Genomic DNA, 20234 nt, shown 5'->3' with positions numbered 1-20234 from the left:
ACAAGGCTATGGGCCTAGTGCTAGAAAATGGGATTAGAATAGTTAGGCACTTGTTTGACTGGTGCAGATTCGATGGGCTGAAGGGCCTTTCTCTGTGCTGTAGACCTCTATGACTCACATCAGAAGGCCAATCTCATTGAAAATCAGTACCTTTTGGAAAGAACTGTACTTAATTCAGTGGAGGGGGGGGGGGGGTTAACTGGCTGAAACAATGTTTGATAGCATAGAGCTCTTTGCTTGAGTTACTGCTGTAGAAGTCAGCTCAGTTTGTCACCTAATGGACTGTACACACTCTCTCTCTCTCTCACTGTCGCTGGGTGATGACGTTGCCCTGTCGCTCCCAGTGACCGAGCCGCGAGGCCCCGGCTGTCCGGATCCGGACCCCCAGCGGCATCTTCAACCTCTCCAGGTGGGTACACACGCTGAGCCGAGTGGCTGCCTTACCCAGACTGCTAACCACCAGGTTTAACGGAGAGGGAGAGTGGCTATGAGCGAGTGAGCTTGAGCCTGGGCCTCGGCTCGGTGCTTCACGCCCACCGCGGGGAGGGACCTCTCTTGGCGGCTTCGTGGCCCGGCCCGCTTTGCTCTTGTCCCTGCTCCCCACACTGGGGAACAATAGGGACAGGGGGCAGCTTGCCAGTGGCGCAGCGTTTCAGCCCCAGCCCTCTTATTGGCTTTGTAAATTCCAGCATGTTTTATTAACGTGGTTAGTGCGGTTTAAAGTCTGGATCTGGCGGGTGCTTTTTGTACAAAGTATTGCCCCCGCCCCCCCCATCCATATTCAGAAGGACAAATTAACAAGAATTATATTCCTGTGGGTCACCCACCTTGCTGGGCAGCTGCACCCGGAAGGTTGTGATGAAAGCGCGTATTAAGATGGGCTGAATGGCCTGCCTCACTTGTAAAGCACCTCTAAAAGAAAGACATGCATTTATCTCGTGCTTATTGAGGCTGCCGATCATCTCTCAGCGCTTTGCAGCCAATGAAGTATTTTTGAAATGTAGTCACTGTTGTAATGAAGGAAATGCAGAAGCTATTTTTACGCACAGCAAGATCCCACAAACAGCAATGTGATAATCATCAGACAATCTGTTTTTGTGATGTTGATTGAGGGATAAATATTGAATAGGACAATTCCCTTGCTCTTTTTTGAAATAGTGCCATGGGATCTTTTACATACATTGAAGCAGGCAAATGGGACACTGATTTAAGCTTTCATCCAAACCAGCATCCCTGATAATGTAGTATTCCCTCTACTGCAGTGGAGTCTCAGCCTTAATTTTTGTGATCAAGCCCTGGAGTGGGACTTGCACCTATAAATTTATGACTCGGAAGCGAGAGTGCTACCATCTTGCTGCAGAATTCCCAGCCTCTGACCTGTTCTTGTAGCCACTGTGATTATATGACTGGTCCAGTTCAGTTTCTGGTCAATGATACCCCCCAGGATTTTGATAGTGGGGGATTCAGCAATGGTAATGCCATTGAATGTCAAGGGGAGATGATTGGATTCTCTATTGTTCGAGATGGTCATTGCCTGGCACTTGTGTGGCATGAATGTAACTTGCCACTTATCAGTCCAAGCCTGAATATTGTCCAAGTCTTGCATATGGACATGGACTGATGAGCTGCGAATGGTGCTGAACATTGCACAATCATCAGCGGACATCCCCACTTTTGACCTCATGATGGAGGGAAGGTCATTGATGAAGCAGCTGAAGATGTTTGGGCCTAGGACACTACCCTGAGAAACTCCTGCAGTGATGTCCTGGGACTGAGATGATAGACGTCCAACTACCACAACCGTCTTGGTGACACCAACCAATGGGGAGTTTTCCCCCTGATTCCCATTGACTCCAGTTTTGCTAGGGCTCCTTGATGCTGTGCTTTGTCAAATGCTGCCTTGATGTCAAGGGCAATCACTCTCACCTCATCTCTTGAGTTCAGTTGTTTTGTCTACATTTGGACCTAGGCTGTAATGAGGTCAGGAGCTGCGTGGTCCTGGCAGAACTCAAACTGAATGTCAATGAGCAGGCTATTTCTGAGTAAGTGCTGCTTAATAGCAGTGCCGACGACCGCTTCCATCACTTTGATGATCGAGAGCAGTCTGATGGGGTGGTAGTTGACTGGGTTAGATTTGTCCTGCTTTTTTGCATACAGGACATACCTGGGCAATTTTCCACATTGCTGGGTAGATACCAGTGTTGTAGCTGTACTGGAATAGCTTGGTAAAGGGCACAGCTAGTCTGGAGCATATCTTCAGTACTATTGCTGGAATGTTATCAGGACTCATAGCCTTTGCAGTATCTGGTGCCTTCAACCGTTTCTTGATATCACAAGGAGTGAATTGAATTGACTGAAAACTGGCACTTGTGACACTGGGAACTTCAGGAGGAGGCCAAAATGGATCATCCACTCAACACTTCTGGCTGAAGATGATTACAAAATGCTTCAGCCTTCTCTTTTGCAATGATGTGTTGGGCTCTCCCATTGTTTAGAATAGGGATGTTTGTGGAGTCTCCTGATGGAATACTCTACAATTGCCTGGATGAGTGCAGCTCCAACAACACTCAAGAAGGTTTACATAATCCAGGACAAAGCAGCCCACTTGATTGGCACTCCCTTCACCACTGTTGCACTGTAGCAGCAGTGTGTACCATCTATAAGAAGGACTGCAGCAACTCACCAAGGCTCCTTCAACAGCACCTTCTGAGCATGAGGCTTCTATTACCAAGAAGGACAAGGACAGCAGATACATGGGACCACCACCTGCAAGTTCCCCTCCAAGCCACTCACCATCCTGACTTGGAGCTTAATCACTGATCCTTCATTGTAGCTGGGCCAAAATCCTGGAACTCCCTCCCTAACAGTACTGTGGGTGTGCCTACACCACAGGGACTGTAGCGGTTAAGAAGGCAGCTCATCACCACCTTCTCAAAGGCAATTAGGGATGGGCAACAATTGCTGGCCATGCCAGTGATGCCTACAACCCATGAAAGAGTAAACAAACTGAGAAATGGCTGACATATTGGTTAGAAATTTATTGTAAAATGGGAAGTTGCGCATCTGCCGCCTGTTTTACACCCCAGCCCACTTTTCAGTTCCTTTAAAGTCATGACGTGTGATGGGCAGCTGACCTGATAGCATCAGTTTTGTGTCACCACCAAAAATGGATTTCTACCCCCTTGAGCCTTGGAATCACTCAATTGGAAACATTGGGGGGCCATGACTTTGAACTGCCCCAAAAGCTGACTTGGTAATATCTGAACCAAGGAAACCTACCAGTTGAGTAAGCAGAGCACTTTGTTGAGGCCCCAATATTCCAGGTTGGCCTTCAGGTCCAATCTGAAATTGCAGCATCTGATTTCAATAGAGCATCCCATCATGACATTGTGGAATGATTTATCAAGGACAGACACCCCAGTCGAGGAGATCCCATGTGAGTAATTCAGCAAACAGTATTCCCTTAAACTTTGGTTTCCTTTTAACTTTTGGAAGGCTTGCCATTGCAGGCATCTGTTTGGAGTGCCAGGAAGGCATACTGCAAAGATTTCTTCTGTGTCTGGTGTCATGCTTTACCAGGTTTAATGTAACTCTGGCAGTTTTAAAGAAGAAAATTGTTGCCTTTCTTTTCAGAGTCAAGAACCTTATAGCACAAAATGAAGTTACTGCCCATTGTGCTGATGAATTGAGAATGTTAGATTTACTATATTCCTCTGATAGAGGTTAAAATATATTCAAAAGATCTAAGTAAATACGAACAGGGTATTTTCAAAATAGCAGGAAAGTATTGGCATGCTCACCTAAGAGTATGGTGCCATATGGCCATTTGAAGAGTGATCTTTCCCTCAACCACTGGTGCACATGATGGCTTGTTCCAGTTTTGTGATTAAGTTCTTTGAAAAGATAAGGCACCTAAAAAAATGTTCTCCAGTAGCTTCGCTGCTAATGGCAATGAACAGCTTTGCCCCATAGACCAGGTTCCAGCTGAATTCTGCCAGGGCGGTGGTAAGGATGCAATAGTTGGGTTTGACATCCTGGGTTAAGGAAGAGAAAATTAGCTGGTTGTGCAACACCTGCTTCAAGTACATGGATGCGCATGAGATGCGAGGGCAGTATTAGTTTCGGCTATTTTACTATGTGGTTAATTACCCTGCAGAGAGACAATCAAAACAAAATACTGTGGATGATGGAAATCTGAAATAAAAACAAAGTGCTGGAAAAACGTAGCAAGTCAAGCAGTACCTGCAAGTCAAGAGAAACAGAGTAACACCTCAAGCCAAATATAACTCTTTGGAACAGAAGAGAGGTAGAAAAGTGATCGGTTTTATGCTGTTTAAAAAGCGGGGAGGTAGATCAAAAGGGAAGGTCTGGGACAGGGTAGAGGACGGAAGAGATTAAATAACAAGGATGTCATGGAACAAAAGGGTGTGATAATGGTTGCAGTAAAGAAACAAAGCACCAGAGTAGGTGTTAATGGCAGAGTCTTCCAATTAGGCACTTTACAGTAAGATAAAAGCAAAAAACTGCGGATGCTGGAAATCCAAAACAAAAATAAAAATGCCTGGAAAAACTCAGCAGGTCTGACAGCATCTGTGGAGAGGAATACAGTTAATGTTTCGAGTCCGTATGACTCTTCAACAGAACGAAGGAAAAATAGAAAAGAGGTGAACTATAAGCTGGTTTAAGGGGGGGGTGGGATAGGTAGAGCTGGATAGAGGGCCAGTGATAGGTGGAGATAGACAAAAGGACAAAGAGGTGTTGAAGGTGGTGATATTATCTAAGGAATGTGCTAATAGGTGACATTAAGGGTAGAAAGCTGGACGAGCAAGGTACAAATAGCCCTAGTGGGGGTGGAGTGGGGGGAAGGATTCGAAATAGGCTAAAAGGTAGAGATAAAACAATGGATGGAAATACATTTAAAAATAATGGAAATAGGTGGGAAAAGAAAAATCTATTTAAATTATTGGAAAAAAGGGGATCGGAAAGGGGCTGGGGATGGAGGAGAGAATTCATGATCTTCGGTCTGCCGCAAGCATGACCCAGACCTCCCTGTCGCTTGCCATTTCACCACTCGACCCAGCTCTCATGCCCACATGTCCGTCCTTGGCCTGCTGTATTGTTCCAGTGAAGCTCAATGCAAACTGGAGGAACAGCACCTCATCTTCTGACTAGGCACTTTATAGCCTTCCGGACTGAATATTGAGTTCAGCAATTTTAGATCATGAACTCTCCTCCATCCCTACCCCCTTTCTTCCAATAATTTATATAGATTTTCTTTTCCCACCTATTTCCATTATTTTTCAATGTATTTCCATCCATTGTTTTATCTCTACCTTTTAGCCTATTTCGATCCCTTCCCCCCACCCCACCCCCACTAAGGATATCTGTACCTTGCTCGTCCTGCTTTCTAACCTTAATGTCACCTATTAGCACATTCCTTAGATAATATCACCACCTTCAATACCTCTTTGTCCTTTTGTCTGTGACATCTTTTGGTTATCTCCACCTATCACTGGCCCTCTATCCAGGTCTACCTATCCCACCCCCCCACCTTAAACCAGTTTATATTTCACCTCTTTTCTATTTTTCCTTAGTTCTGTTGAAGAGTCATACGGACTCGAAACGTTAACTGTGTTCCTCTCTGCAGATGCTGTCAGACCTGCTGAGTTTTTCCAGGTATTTTTATTTTTGTTTAGGCACTTTCCAGTCTGGACTAAACAACTTCAGATCATGAACGCTCTTCTCCATTTTGATTCACTTCTTTGCTAACTGCCAGTCTGTATCTTGTTTTAATATTTTTTGCCTTCAGACGGAGCTGTTCATTATTCTGCCATTAACTGTGGCTCATATCTACAAAACCTAATTCTATTTTAGGCAGTCATTAACAGAGATACTAACTTGTGTTTATTACAGAGACAGGTTTGATTTAGGTGGTGTCTGAGCTTTCTCACTCTTTCTGAGTTTTAGTAGAACTTATTTAAATGCTCTGCCATGTCTTCAGTCCTTCAAACATTAAATCAGACCAGGTGTAGGAAGAGGCTTCATTAATAATTGTAACTTGCTGGAGTGACTCTTGTCTAAGATCCGCCTGAGACTCTATCCTCTGCTGAGGACTTCTATTGACAATTACATCTAATCAGTCAAACACCCTTTAAGGCTGCAGCCACATCCTCAGTGTGAAGAATCTGTAGCTGTGGCCTCACCAATATTCCACAAGAATAAATCAACAATACTTCCTTGTTTTTGTATCCAACATGTGTATAAAACCCAAAACCCCATCATTAAAGATCTGTGGTGTCTATACCCTGGATTTTCTAGTACTGTGCTGTTAGGAGTTCTACTATTTAGGATCTGCTTCCTTCCCAGATTTCTCTATATTGGATCATACCTGCTGTCTACCTACCCAGTCTACTACCCTCTCCATGCCCTGCAATCTGCACAATTTTTCCTAGTTTGCAATATCCCTTAATTTGGATATTTGCTAATTTGGTAAGATCAGTGAACTTCAATAAATTATTCTTATGACTACGTCTGATTATTTATAAAATAGGAGCAAAAGAAATAACAACATAGTTCCTTGGTATATGCCACTAATCACATCCTGCCAACATAAAAACACTCATTTACTTCTCGATTGTCCCTTCCCACCCACCTATCCAATTATGTCGCTATACCCCCTACGAGGCAATACGCCTTAGTCTTCATGTGGCATCTTGTCAAATGCCTTTTAATGATCTACAACATCATCTCCATGCCCTTTACACATAGTGTGATATTCCTGAAACATTAAATTAATGAAGCATAAGCTGCCTGTTACATTTTTGTGTTGACTGTTCATAATTAACTCATGACTTTCTAAGCGTTCATTAAGTTGCCACCTGGTAATACAGAGCTTGAGTATTGCTGAAAAAAGAGACATGCTGTCAAAGCTTTTTGTCTTGCAGTTGTTCAGGACAGATGTAAGGATGCCAAATTTCAAAGGGAACAACAATTTATACTGCATGAGAAAAGGGGTGCTGATTGGCTGGCAAGTCGGCCCTGATTAGGTCGAGGCATTGCCATGGCAAATGCACCAGGGAGCTACTGTCCCCCGTGCTTTTGTTTATTCAAAAAAGGTGCAATGTCTGGACGTATTCCTTTTGCCTGCAGAGTACAGATCCCTGAACTTGAATATATGTAGCTTCTAGCAAGCATAAGCGAGCTACATTGCAAGCCCGACTGATAATTTTTAATTGGTTGTTAATGTAATTGCTAGTACACTCGCGGAATTCTGCTCAATTACGGCATCTCATTTAACGTTAGATATTATGTTCTGAGTTTTGCAAGATGGGCTACCTCATTGCGGTCAGTATTCTACCTATTGCCAACAGGACGTGCTGTTTGTTATGATCAGCTGATCGTTAGGGCGTATAGCCTACGTACCTGACATTGCACTAGCTCTGAAATTCATATACCATATTACTCGGGAGAAGGATGAGGATTGTTACGGATGCATTCTGTTTCTTGCTTTCATATTTTTTCTGGTTGTTAATGAGGCTTTGGTCTTCGCTGACAGAAATAGCTGATACTTCTGCAGTCTTTGAGACTGTCTGAGACGAAGATTGACCTGAATACAATGTCTGTGCTCTGGCATTAATATTCAGAGAAAAATCTTGAATGGAGTGAGAGACCCAGAGGACCCTGTCCATGTTCCCAACCATATGTGTCAACAAGGAACATAACTTGCTGGTGGTTTTAATGCAATAACCTTGAACAGTTTTGATGTTCTCACTCAGTTTACTGTCTGTGTTAGGGAGCTTATTCTTCAGTTTGATAAATGAGGTAGATTCCAATTCTTTTCTGTTATGTAAAGCATTGATTTCTGTCAACCCTGTATTCCATTTTAGCCCTGTTGACAATTCTGAGCAAACTACACTTGTATTTGTGCAGGTAGGAGCGGTGGGATATAGATACCATTTTTGGTTATCTCCTTGAAAGGGTTTACTGAAATATATAGAAGTTAATCTGGATCGAGATGCCAGCTGAAACCACCAAATCGGTCAAAAGAGCCTTTGGCTGAGGAATATGTGTGGATATTAAATAATGAACTTAGCATGAGAAATAGTAGATGTTCTTAAACCTTCAATCAGTACTGATGACTGTGTGGAACAGCAACAACATAAAAAGCTTTGAATGTTAAAGGGACCGTAAGCTGCTCAAATTCAGTTTAGTCAGGCATGGTCTGAATTTAGAGTGTTGAAGAATTTTTGAGCGAGAGAGCAATAGAATGACATTGTAAAATGGAAGTAAGATACCATACTGAGACTCAACATGAGGTTCCAAATTCTCAGATACTGCAGTAGGTTCTACCTCTAATCCCCAGTGTTTGGATGACTGCGAATATATGGTGTGCTGATATAGAGAATGAATGAATGAGGAAGAGCATATCGGTACAAAGGTAATCATGGAAATAGTGGCACAACGAAAATAAATGGTGTATTTTCCAACTGTTGGGTGAAATTTTAGCCCTAAATATAGCTAATACGGTTACAACAATGCACCACTGGCATTGCATGCTGCATGTCTGTGACCTCTTTCAGTCATGAGTGTGAGCAGTCCATGCTGCTAAGCTGGGAGGGGAGGAAGTAGAAAATTTACTTTTTGGGCTATGATACAAAAAGCATACAACCTGTTCATTTAGAGTGCACGCCTGGATCTCAGATTGGGAGGGTACTCATTCAGTCATCTACCCCAAGTTCCTCCCTACAGTCAGGGAATGCAAATTATCCTCACACCACCTTGTTCACTTTCTAACATTCATTCAAATGACATAAATGAGTGAAATTTTAGTTATGGAAAAAAGTTCCAGTATTTTGTCAGTCTGTACTGTAAATGCAGTCAGCCCTCTTTCCTCCTGGTGAGTTTCTCTTATCAGGTTTTCCCCTTCATTCTGTATTTTAATTATGGATGCTGACATATTTGTCCTGGCTGGGTTTTGCTGTACAATTTCATATTAACGGTTTTTCCACATGATCTATTCAGCGCATTGTTAACAAACTATAGGAAAATTAAATTTAAACTAAAATGTTATTCCATCCCCTACCAAATTCTGAATTTCTTTTGCCAGTTTTCTTCTCTTCTGAAGACAGTTAACTCCTAGGTGCTGTTTCCACAGCTGTGGCTGCGATCCAGGGCATGTTCTTCAGGTGTAAGTTTGGATGGTGACTACTGGCAGGCAGTTGCCCAATAGTCAGCTTTAAGGCCATGCTATGTCCTAGCCCTCCCACAAATGTTCACACGTTCACTGCCAAGATCACTGGATATTGATCAAGTAGAAATCCAACTGATTCTATCTCCTCTTCTTTGCATGAGGGCACTGGGGTTAATTACAGAAATCCAACTGCTGCCCAGGTTCAAATCAACACAGGTCAGGAATTGAGCCTGAGTCCTCCACCTGAATAACTCAGTTGCATTCTGCCTTTGATGAAACCTGAACCAATACACACTAATGCAATTATGCCTCATGAGTGAGGCTTGTAGACCATTATCTCAGATTGTCCTTATGACTGTTGTCAGTATTGACAATTCTTTAACTACCAGTGCTTTGCCATACAATACTTTGAGTGATAGAAAACTATGTCAGGACATAACTTAAGATTTACTATCCAAAATTGTACTGTTGTCTACTTTTCAATTGGTGAACTTGGCATTACAATCTCAAGCTCCCATTGAAACACTGCTTAATGAGAATGTTTAAGTTTGTGATATTGCCATGTGGGAAGAATTGATTAATGATAGTTGCCATATTGCTGTCATTCCAGTGGAACATAATGGAGAGTGTGATGAAATTTTAATAGTGTCCCCTTGAACCATTGTTGGGGGGACCCCAACAGGAACAATTGTAATCTTTTTCTCTTCTGATATTTGAATTGTTTGTGGATTGGCCATCTTGAGCCGTATAACATCAGGGTGAAGTGTTAGTACTCGCTGGTCTGACATGAGTATTGTGCATAATTTTCATGATGAAATCAGAAGATCATGCAGGAAGTATATCTTATACAAGCCAAGATGCTTTAATTTATGTGATTTGGTTGATTTTTCTTCAACTCCTCCTCCATATGCTAAATAAACCCTGCTTATACTGAACACGAGATCAAATATGGGCAAGGAAGCTTCCTGCTGATTACCATCTACCACTCCATCTCAGCTGATGAATCGATACTCTTCTTTATCAAATACCGCTTGGGAGAAGCTCTGAAGATGGCAAAGTTACAGAATAGACCCTGGGTGGGGGACTTCACTGTCCAACAATAGTGACTCGGTAACACCTCCATTGATCAGGCTGGTTGAGGACATAACTGCCAGACTGGGCCTTTGGCAGGTGGTGAGAGAACTAACATGGGAAGAACCTAATTGACCTTGTCTCCACCAGTCTGTCTTTCCCAGATGCAACTATCCATGACAGTATAGTTAGAAATAACCTACACAGCCCTTCTGGAGATGAAGTCCAGTCTTCACACTGAGGACACACTCCATCTTACTGTGTGTACTACCACCATGCTAAATAGGATTGGTTCAGAACAGATCTAGCATCTCAAACCTTTTTTTTATTCGTTCATGGAATGTGGCTGTCACAGGCAAACACAGCATTTGTTGCCCATCTCTAATTGCCTTTGAGAACAGTTAAGAGTCAACCAAATCGCTATGGGTCTGGAGTCACATGTAGGACACCAGATTTCCTTTCCTTAAGGGCATTATTGAACCAGGTGGGTTTTTATAACAATGAATGATAGTTTCATGGTCACTGTTACTGAGACTAGCTTTTAATTCCAGATTTAGTTAATAGAATTTAAATTCCACCGGCTGCCATAGTGAGATATGAACTTTTGTCCCCAGAGCATTAGTCCGGGCCTCTGGATTACTAGTCTTGTGATATTACCACTATGCCACCATCTCCAAAAGCACTGTGAGCCTAATCTTTACCAAACTGGGAACCAACCCTGTTTCAATGAGGAATATAGAAGATAGCAGAAACCACACCAGGCGCAACTAAAAATGAGATGCCAACTTGCTGAAGCTACAACAAAGAACTACATGCATGCTAAACAGCAAAAGCAGCATGCTGTAGACAGTGCTATGCAATCCCAAAACCAATGGATCGGATGAAAGCCCAGCAGGCCTGCCACATCCAGTCATGAATGATGGTGGATGATTAAATCACTAATGGGCACAGGAAGCTCCATTAAAATATTCATCCTCATTAAGTTAAGGGCAATCACTGAGTGCAATCTTCTTCAGTCAGTAGTACCGGTGATCCATCTTGGCCTCCTTCTGAGGTCCCCACTCACAAAAGCTAGTCTTCAGCCAATTCAGTTCACTGCAAATGATATCAAGAAATAGCTGAATGCACTGGATGCAGCAAAGGCTAGGAGTCCTAACTATCCTGCTGCAGTGCTAAAGATTTGTGCTCCAGAATTAACCATGCCTCTAGCCAACCTGTTCCAGTTTAGTTAATAAACAGAGTCTACCTGACAGTGTGAAAAATTGCCCAGGTATGACCAGTCCACAAAAAGCAGAACAAATCTAACATGGTCAATTACTACCATCAGTAGTAATCATCAGCAAAGCGATGGAAGATGTTATTGACAATGCTATAAAACTCACCAATAACCTGCCCACCATTGTTCAGTTTGGGTTCCACCAGGTCAACTCGGCTCAAGACCTCTTTACAGCCTTGGTCCAATGTGGACAAAAGATCTGATTTCCAGAGATGAGGTGGCATCAGGGCATTTGACCAAGTGTGGCTCCAAGGAGTCCTAGTAAGGGAAAAACTCTTCAGTAGCAGGGGTCATACCTAGCAGCAAGGAAGATATGGTTATTGTTGTTGGAAGTTAATCATCTCAGCCCCAGGACATCACTGCTGGAATTCCTCAGGGTAGTGTCCTAGTCCCAACCAACTTCAGCTGTATCATTAGTGACCTTCCCTCCATCATAAGGTCAGAAGTGCGGATTTTCGCTGATGACTGCGCAATGTTCAGTTCTATTCACAACTCCTCAGATACTGAAGCAGTCCATATGTACATTCAGCAAAACCTGGACAACAGTAACATTTGTGTCAGGCAATGACCATATCCAACAAGAGAAGGATTAACCACCTCCCCTTGATGATAGAAAATGTCAAATCCCCACCATCAAAGTCCATGGGTGGTGGGAAGCATTCACCAATCTCAGAAATTTGACCATGTGCATAAATACTCTGGCTACAAGAGCAAGTCAGAGGCCTGGGTATTCTGCGCAAATGAATCACCTGAATTCCCCCAAAACCTTTCCACCATTTACAAGATACAAGTTAGGAGTTTGGTGGAATACTATTCACCTGCCTGGATAAGTGTCTGTTTCAACAATACTCAAGAAGCTCGACAGCATCCAGGAAAAAGCAGTCCATTTGATTGGCACCACATCCACTACCTTAACCATTCACTCCCTCCACAAACAAAACGCAGTGACAGCAGTGTGTACTATCTACAGCAGCAACTTACCAAGGCTTCTTTAACAGCACCTTCCAAATCCTAACCTGTAACACTGAAGGACGAGGACAACAGGCGCATGGGAATACTACCATCTCCAAGTTCCCCTCCAAATCGCACATCATCCTGATTTGGAAGTATATTACCATTCTTTCATTGCTGGGTTAAATTCCTGGAACTCCCTCCCTAACAGCACTGTGATTGCACCTACACCACACAGACAGCAGTGGTTTAAGAAGGCAGCTCACCACCATCTTCTGAAGAGCAATTGGGAATGGATAATATATGCTGGCCTTGCCAGTGTAACCCATATTCTGTGAATGAAATAAATTTTAAAAATCACTTGACAAATCTTATTTAATGTATTTTCCCACAAAATGTTAATTCATCTCACCAGCACTTTTAAGACATTCCTTATCCTTGTTAATCTCACTATCTTTTTCTACAGTAGATCTTCATTTGAACTAATTGTACCATAGTTACAATAGTTATTATGCCATTGCCTTGTGTATATAAAGACATCACTAGTTTCTTTTACACAATGTGACCAGAAGAGACATGATGGAGCAAGGTATTTTACTGCTGTGGAGAAATTTATTACAAACTATGATCAGGCAGAGCATTTAAGTACTTGGGCAAGTATGAGCTGGTCAAAAAAGAGCAGTGTGGATTTGTGAAGGATAGATCATGCCTGACTCTTGAATCTTTTGAGGAGATCAGTAGCATCATGGATGGAGCAATGTCCATGGGTGTTACCTTTCTGGACTTCCAGAAGTAATTTGATAAAGTTCCACACAAGAGATTATTGGCAGAGGTGAAGGTGCATAGAATTGAAGGGAACCTTGTGACACATGGGTTGATGTTTGTTTGGGAGGTAGGAGAGTGTGTTCTCTGACTGGCAGGATGTGACAAATGGTGTTCCCTAGAGAATTCTACTGAGATTTTGACTTGTGACACAGACAAAGTGAGTGGGTAAACCTGGCAGATGGAGTTCAGTGTGGTGAAGTGTGGGGGCATTGACTTTAGACCTGAGAGATAAACTTCAGCATTTTCTTAATGGTGACAGACAAGGAATTGAGAAGAGCCGTGGGATTGGGTGTCTGTGTACGCAAACCACAGGTACAGAAAATAATTGAAAAGGCTAATGGAGTGTTGCCTTTTATCTCAAGGAGCCTAGAATGCAAAAGTGAAGAAGTGATGCTTCAGTTGAACAGTCATAGCCTAACCCCAACTGGAGAACTGCTTCCAGTTTTGGGTACCACACCTCAGGAAAGATATATTGCCCTTGGAGGGGATATAACGCACATTCACTAGAATGATGCTGGGGATTAAAGGGTTAAATTGTGAGGCCATGCAGCCTAACTTGGCTTGTATCATGTTGCATTTAGAGGGCTGGGGGTTGATCTAATTAAGATTTTTCAAATGAAAAAGAGATTTGGTATGGGAGACAAAGACACATTATATCCTCTAGTACGAGAATCCGACCCAAGGGATCATGATCTTAAAATTAGAGCTCAGCCAGTAAGTGTGAAAGCATTCTTTCATACAAAGGCTGGGGGAATCTTGAACATCCCCCAAAAGGCTGTGGATGTTGGGTCAGTTGAAATTTTCAAGACTAATACTGATGGATTTTTGTTAGGCAAGGGTATTGAGAAAAGGCAAATATATTGGGAGTAAAACACCAGCAGCATGAAACAGACTCTTGGCAGCTGATTCTTCACCAAAAAATCCCAGCCTATGTTTCTATTTGGACTTCCCAGAGTTGTATTCACGTCTATGGGACAATTATCTGGTTCCCCCTTTTGTGTTAATTCTATATTGCCCAGCTATACTGACAGGTGGTATCTACACAGACAAAACAGGTGATATCACAAAATTTTGCTGTCAGTTATAAATACCTAGTTCATGGTTCATAGTAATATTTCAGAGGTAACTTTTAGTTCTGGGGAGATTTAACTAGAGAAAGGGATAAATGCAATTTAAGCAGCTTGAAGACTATTATGCTTAAAAGGTTGGACTATGTTGACTTAAGAGGTCAACAGCTAGAAAAGATAAGATCATAAAACAGCAATGGGCTTCCTTAGCTGGAGAATTGGAGACCAGGTGCCTACACTGCAAGCAAAGAAATGCAGCAGAGAGTTCTTTAGTTTTGGGGGTTGGAGCTGCAATTAATTAATTAAGCATTCAATGAACGCTGGAAACCTACATTGTAATGGAGATGGGTGAAGCTTAAGAAAGTTCTAGGGTTTCAATTTACCTGTGTGTTTGCTGGGGGAGTGTGTTCTGTAGCAGGGGAAAATGCCATACTGAAAAGGTGCTGCTGTTAGCAGGCTCCAAACAGCTAAAACATTGCTGTTAGCTGGCTCTGTGTAGTTGGGGCTCAGGAGAAGTCCTGAGGAGCTGAGAAGGTGGCAGAAGTTCATTGGCTCTGTGCTGGAAAGGTTAGGGTTCAGAAGAAGCTCTGGAAGCCATTTATATCTTGGCATAGAATGGAAATCCAGGAACAGTGCTAGCCCAATTATTTATGAGTTGAAATTGCACCAATAAATAGAGTCTGGAGTGCAGCCTTGGAAATCCAGGGGAATGGAATCTCGGGAGGCGAAATTGAAACCCTAGGAGGTGTGCAGTTATTGAGGCAGCCTGATTTGGAGCGGCTTTGAGGGAATTCAGAGACTTGATATTCGAAAGTGAAAAGTTTAGAGTCCCTTGTGGGAGACAGGAGTTTCAAAGAGATTCGTTGACTCAGTGTTTACTGACGTCTGGGTGGGTTGCTGAGAAATACATGGGAGCTGTCTTCATCGCATTTCCTATTTATTGTACAGTGTGGTGTGTTTGACCAGTTTGCCTGTTAATTCATATGTACCTTACATTAACCCTGAATGTTCAAATTTAATTTAGATATTGTAAATTGTTTTATCTTTTTGACCTTGTATAGTGGTTTATTTTGTTTGTTCAAAAATGTGGAATCTTGTGGCTTTATTCTCTTAGCAATTGTCTTGAATCTCAAACTTTGTCTACCTTAAACAAGGCATTATTGGTCCTTAACTGGACCTTACCAAAAACCTGGGGCTTCTGGTCTAGGATCATAACATAGTACAGATCCTTGCTAGACATAACTATGACACAAGAGAGGCCCACTGTCTGGCCTACGCTCCCATTAGTCTAGCTTTACTCTGATTGCAAAACATTGCAAAATTATGCCTAAGATACCTGTGTTATTAAATTTGCTTACAAATATAATGAAGGAAATCTTCCCTGCAGTGACCAATGAAAAGCCTTGTAAGGTAAGGCAAATGTAGCACTGATATTAGGAAGTTCTTCACAAAGAGCAATTATTATTTGGAATGAACTTATGGGTAGTTGATTACAGAGATGGGGGACTGTAGGCTTCACTGAATTTCTGAGCTAAGCTGGGCTGAACCTATCCATATTTATCTTGTGTTTTTGTGACCTTTTGAAAAGTATGGTTGTGAATTCTTAAAACAATAGACTATCAAATAAACATATCTAGTCATTTGCACGATAAATCCTACCAGGGGAATAAAGTAAACCCCAAAACTGTGCATCTTCTTTAACACAGGAAGCCTATTTTTATAAATCTGGTGTTTCAATTTGCAAATTCATATTTCATAATCTACTTAACTCACAGCTACATTTAGCATTTCAGTTTTCCATTTATCACGATTAAAGCTAAAACTGCAAATGAAGAAGCTAGATGTTGTCCTGTACGCTTTCATATGGTTGTCTTTTTATTTTTAGCTTCCAATGAATCAGAATGTCAAAAGTGAGGAGGAAGGTTACTGTTGAAAATTCAAAGACCATTTCTGAGAGCACGTCTCGTAGACCCAGTGTGTTTGAAAGGCTTGGGCCTAGCACAGGGTCAAGTGCTGAGGTCAGTATTTTATAATGGGGACAGCTTCTACTCTCCAGTTTTTCTACTAAATATTTTCTTAAAAGGATACTCTGGACAAACAGAAACAAATACTGTAATATAATGTATGGTACAATTGCATTTAATCACTGCAGTGTTGTTAATCTAATAATACCTTTGAATTCAATTTATATTTTCGGATGGATATTCTGAAAAAGAACGAATTTTTTGATCCTTTTTGAAATTTATTCCTCCACTTTCACTGTACACTGTTCTCAAGCTGAGGGGTTATAACACTTTCTAATACATGTGCCACTGTGTCAAGCAAATTTAAAATCAAATTGATTATCACTGTGAGGCTTAAATATATTTACCTCCACAGTATCCCAAAACAATGGCACCCTTTGCATTTTTTATTACCTTGTGTTTTTCCATTATTGCCCTGAAGCAACACCGACCAGCTAATCAAGAGGACTCCTGAATTATCGATGCAAATGATCATTGATCAGAGAAAGAGGATAGATTAAGGTGGAGTACTAAGAGGTAGGGTAGGGAGTATCCAGTGATTTGCTTAAATCAAATGCAAGTTGAAGCTTGTGGAGGAGGTTGGGTGATTTCTGGTGTGTCATAAGTATCTCCTAAATCTTTTGAGTATTGGATAGCAGAATAATTTATCCTAAGCCAAAATGTTAATACAGACTGGAAGTAGGAACTCCTCAAACATTTGGATACTTCACAGATGTGTTTCTCAGATATTAAAATTCTTGTAATTTAAACATAGTGTTTTTAGAATACTTATTATTTTATACGTGACATTTCTTTATTTGTTCATGGGATGTGGGCATTGCTGGCAAGGCCAGCGTTTATTGCCCATCCAGTTTAAGAGTCAACCACGTTGCTGTGTGTCTGGAGTCACATGTAGGCCAGACCAGGTAAGGATGGCAGTGAACTAGATGGGTTTTTAATGACAATCGGTAACGGTTTCATGGTTTTAAATGGTTTCATGTTTCACTATCTGTTGTGGTGGGATTCGAACCCTGGTCTCCAGAGCATTACCGTGGGTCTCTGGAATACTACTCCAGTGATAATACCACTATGTCACCTCCTCCCCATAAATCAGTCCTTCCTATTTAGTTTTTTCTGGGTTGTCCTGACAACCAATTGCCTACCTCTAGCTAGTTAGTTTGGTACATATTGTCTTGATCATTTGCAGGTATAATACAACAATTTACAGTTTTTTTGACTCCTGTACTTCAATGGACTAAAAACCTACAGCTGTCTATAAGAGAGTCATTGTTCTCAAAAGGTATTTATGACAGTACCCTGAGCAACTTTTTTGTGTCAACTTAAATAATTAGGGCTATATTTTGAAAATATAGATGTGCTTAGCAGAAGCGACTTGAGTAATGATCTGGGAATTGGGTAGTGTACTGTATGGGAACTCAATCATTTTACCTTTGCGACATAGCCGAATCCTACCTTAACTCCCAGCTCTACTGACTGTATGAGCTTTAAGTGAAATGCTCACATAGTTGCATTTCAATTCATGGCACAAAGCTCATTTGGCTGTGGATTGCAGCCTCGTTCAGAGAGGAAACAAGAATAGTTGGTAAAGGAAATACACCTTCCACAAGAATGTATGGTGAAGGGGTTACTCCTTCCCTAATCTAGCAAAGGATTTTCTGAGGAAGGGGGTCAAGGCACATTTTTAGAGCAGGCTAGAGAATCCTGGGATGTTCCTGATCTGGAAGTGCTTGCTAACACTGCCAAAATTGGGACATAGTTCCAATTCTAGGTATTAACTGTGTCATCTTGGTGACCAAATTCATTTAAATATTAAATTAGACCCAATGTGTTTCTGGTTTCCTGGAGTACAACTTTTTAACGTACAATGGAAAGATGTATTCATGAACATTTTCTGTTAAATGATTTTGAATACTGTTCTGTATGTATTTTCACATTGCACTTTGTTCAGAAGTGTGGCTGTGGTGTCCTGAAGTAAAGCGCAGAATTCACACTATGGTATCACTGTGTTTGACTGATATTACTGATTCATTGCTGTGCCATGGTGTGCTCCATATTTCTCATTTCGAGTCATCTGTTTGCCAATTTTCTCTTTATAAAATCATTACGGAGAAAAGTTTGTACAGCAGTGCCCACTGTATGATACACTCAACAGGCCTTATTAGATGATCAAAATAAAATGTGGTGTTTCTCCTGTTTTACTTCTACTGTTGTGAGAAGAATGTCTCCCTCCAGAAATGAAAGAAACTAAGGTTAATTTAGGAGAGTTGGTGTTACTTAGAATAGTAGATCATTTTTTGTGGAGTGAAAAGAATGGTTTCAATGATGCTGAAGCAGACTGAAGTGTTTGGAAAATTTTAAATATAACTATTGTGAAAATTCAGCATAAACTCATACTTGTATTTCACGATTACTCTTGAATGTTGCTATGCATTACACCACTCTGTGAAATACTGCTTCTTTGTACGTTTGAAAAACATAACCACGGTGTCATGTTTTTTTAATCCATGAGGTTCATTTCACAGAATCACAATATCGTTATGGCGCAGAAGGAGGCCATTTGGCCCATCATGTCTGCATTGGCCCTCTAAGTGAGCATTATGACTTAGTGCCATTCACCTGCCTTTTCCCCATACTCTTGCACATTGTTTATATTCAAATAATCATCTAATGCCTTCTTGAATGCCTCGATTGAACCTGTCTCTACCAGACTTCCAGGCAGTGCATTCCAGATTCGAATCTCTCGCTATGTGAAAAAGCTTTTTCTCTCATCGCATTTGCTTCTTTTGCAAATTGCTTTAAATCTGTGCCCAATCATTCTTGATCCTTTTACGAGCGGGGACAGTTTCTCCCCGTCTACTCTATCCAGCCCCTTCATGATTTTGAACACATCTATCAAATCTCCTACCCTTCTCCTCTCCAAGGAGAACAGTCCCAACCTCTCCAATTTATCATCATCAACTGAAGTTTCTCATCCCTGGAACCATTCTTGTAAACTTCTTCTGCACTATCTCCAATGCATTCACATCCTTACTGTAGTGCGGTGCCCAGAATTGTACACAATACATCAGCTGAGGTCTAACTAGTGTCTTATGTAAACTCAGCATAACCCCCTTTCTCTTGTACTCTATGCCCCTATTAATAAAGCCCAGGAAACAGTATGTTTTATTAACTGCTCTCTCCACCTATCCTGCCATCTTCAATGATCTAGGCACATATATACCCAGGTCCCTCTGCTCCTGCACTTCTTTGTAGTATAGTTTGATTTAAATTAGAAATCACCTGTATCAACATCAGTTTTCTTTCAAAGATTCTTTTGTAATCCCTGCTTGACAGTCATATAGGATATTACATTGCATGGAAGGTATCTATACTTTAGCTATAATTTTATAATATGATGTTAAAATGCTCTGGTAATTTTTGTAGTAGCATTTCTGAATAAATACATTGGTGCACGTTTATGGTAAAATTATCAGAATTATTTGAGTCACAACAAGGCTAACTAAAAACTCTTGGCCATACAGCCATAACGCACATTAAACACATTACTCGTAAAACGTTTCTCATCAGTCATTGTCATTGATAAAATGAGAGCAATGAGTTTGAGTCTCAGCTGCCAGTCTCATTTGTGGTATTTTTAGCCAGACTACTAAGTAGAGTATTGTACATGAACAAGGGCGATAACATAATCTTGTCATAAGATAGCATTAGGTAGTAGTATTTGTTGATTGTTACCACTTTTACCTGTCTGCAGCCGTTGGTTAGATTTTTCTAGTTGACTCCCATTTTTGGTAAGCATATTGGATTTTATAATTAGATGACAGTTGACCTCA

At 41.3% G+C, this 20234-nt stretch overlaps 1 protein-coding gene across 9 annotated transcripts in view; it reads left to right on the top strand.

Moving 5' to 3' along the window:
* The first annotated feature begins 316 nt into the window (after positions 1 to 316).
* zc3h13 (zinc finger CCCH-type containing 13) overlaps positions 317 to 20234 on the top strand; it is a 98742-nt gene continuing 78824 nt past the window's right edge. For 7 of the 9 annotated variants that reach the window (XM_041211270.1, XM_041211264.1, XM_041211267.1 and 4 more), the window contains exons 1-2: positions 317 to 409; positions 16266 to 16398. In XM_041211270.1, coding sequence (XP_041067204.1) covers positions 16282 to 16398 — 117 coding nt within the window. In that variant the 5' untranslated portion in view covers positions 317 to 409; positions 16266 to 16281. Of the gene's footprint in view, positions 410 to 16263; positions 16399 to 20234 lie in introns of those variants that run through there. The other 2 variants (XM_041211268.1, XM_041211265.1) reach the window with 2 other exon arrangements.

The sequence above is a fragment of the Carcharodon carcharias genome, chromosome 18 (genome assembly GCF_017639515.1).
Source record: "Carcharodon carcharias isolate sCarCar2 chromosome 18, sCarCar2.pri, whole genome shotgun sequence".
Classification (NCBI taxonomy): Eukaryota; Metazoa; Chordata; class Chondrichthyes; order Lamniformes; family Lamnidae; genus Carcharodon; species Carcharodon carcharias.
The sequence above is the reverse complement of the archived record's forward strand: the minus strand, read 5'-3'. Positions and strand labels throughout refer to the sequence as shown.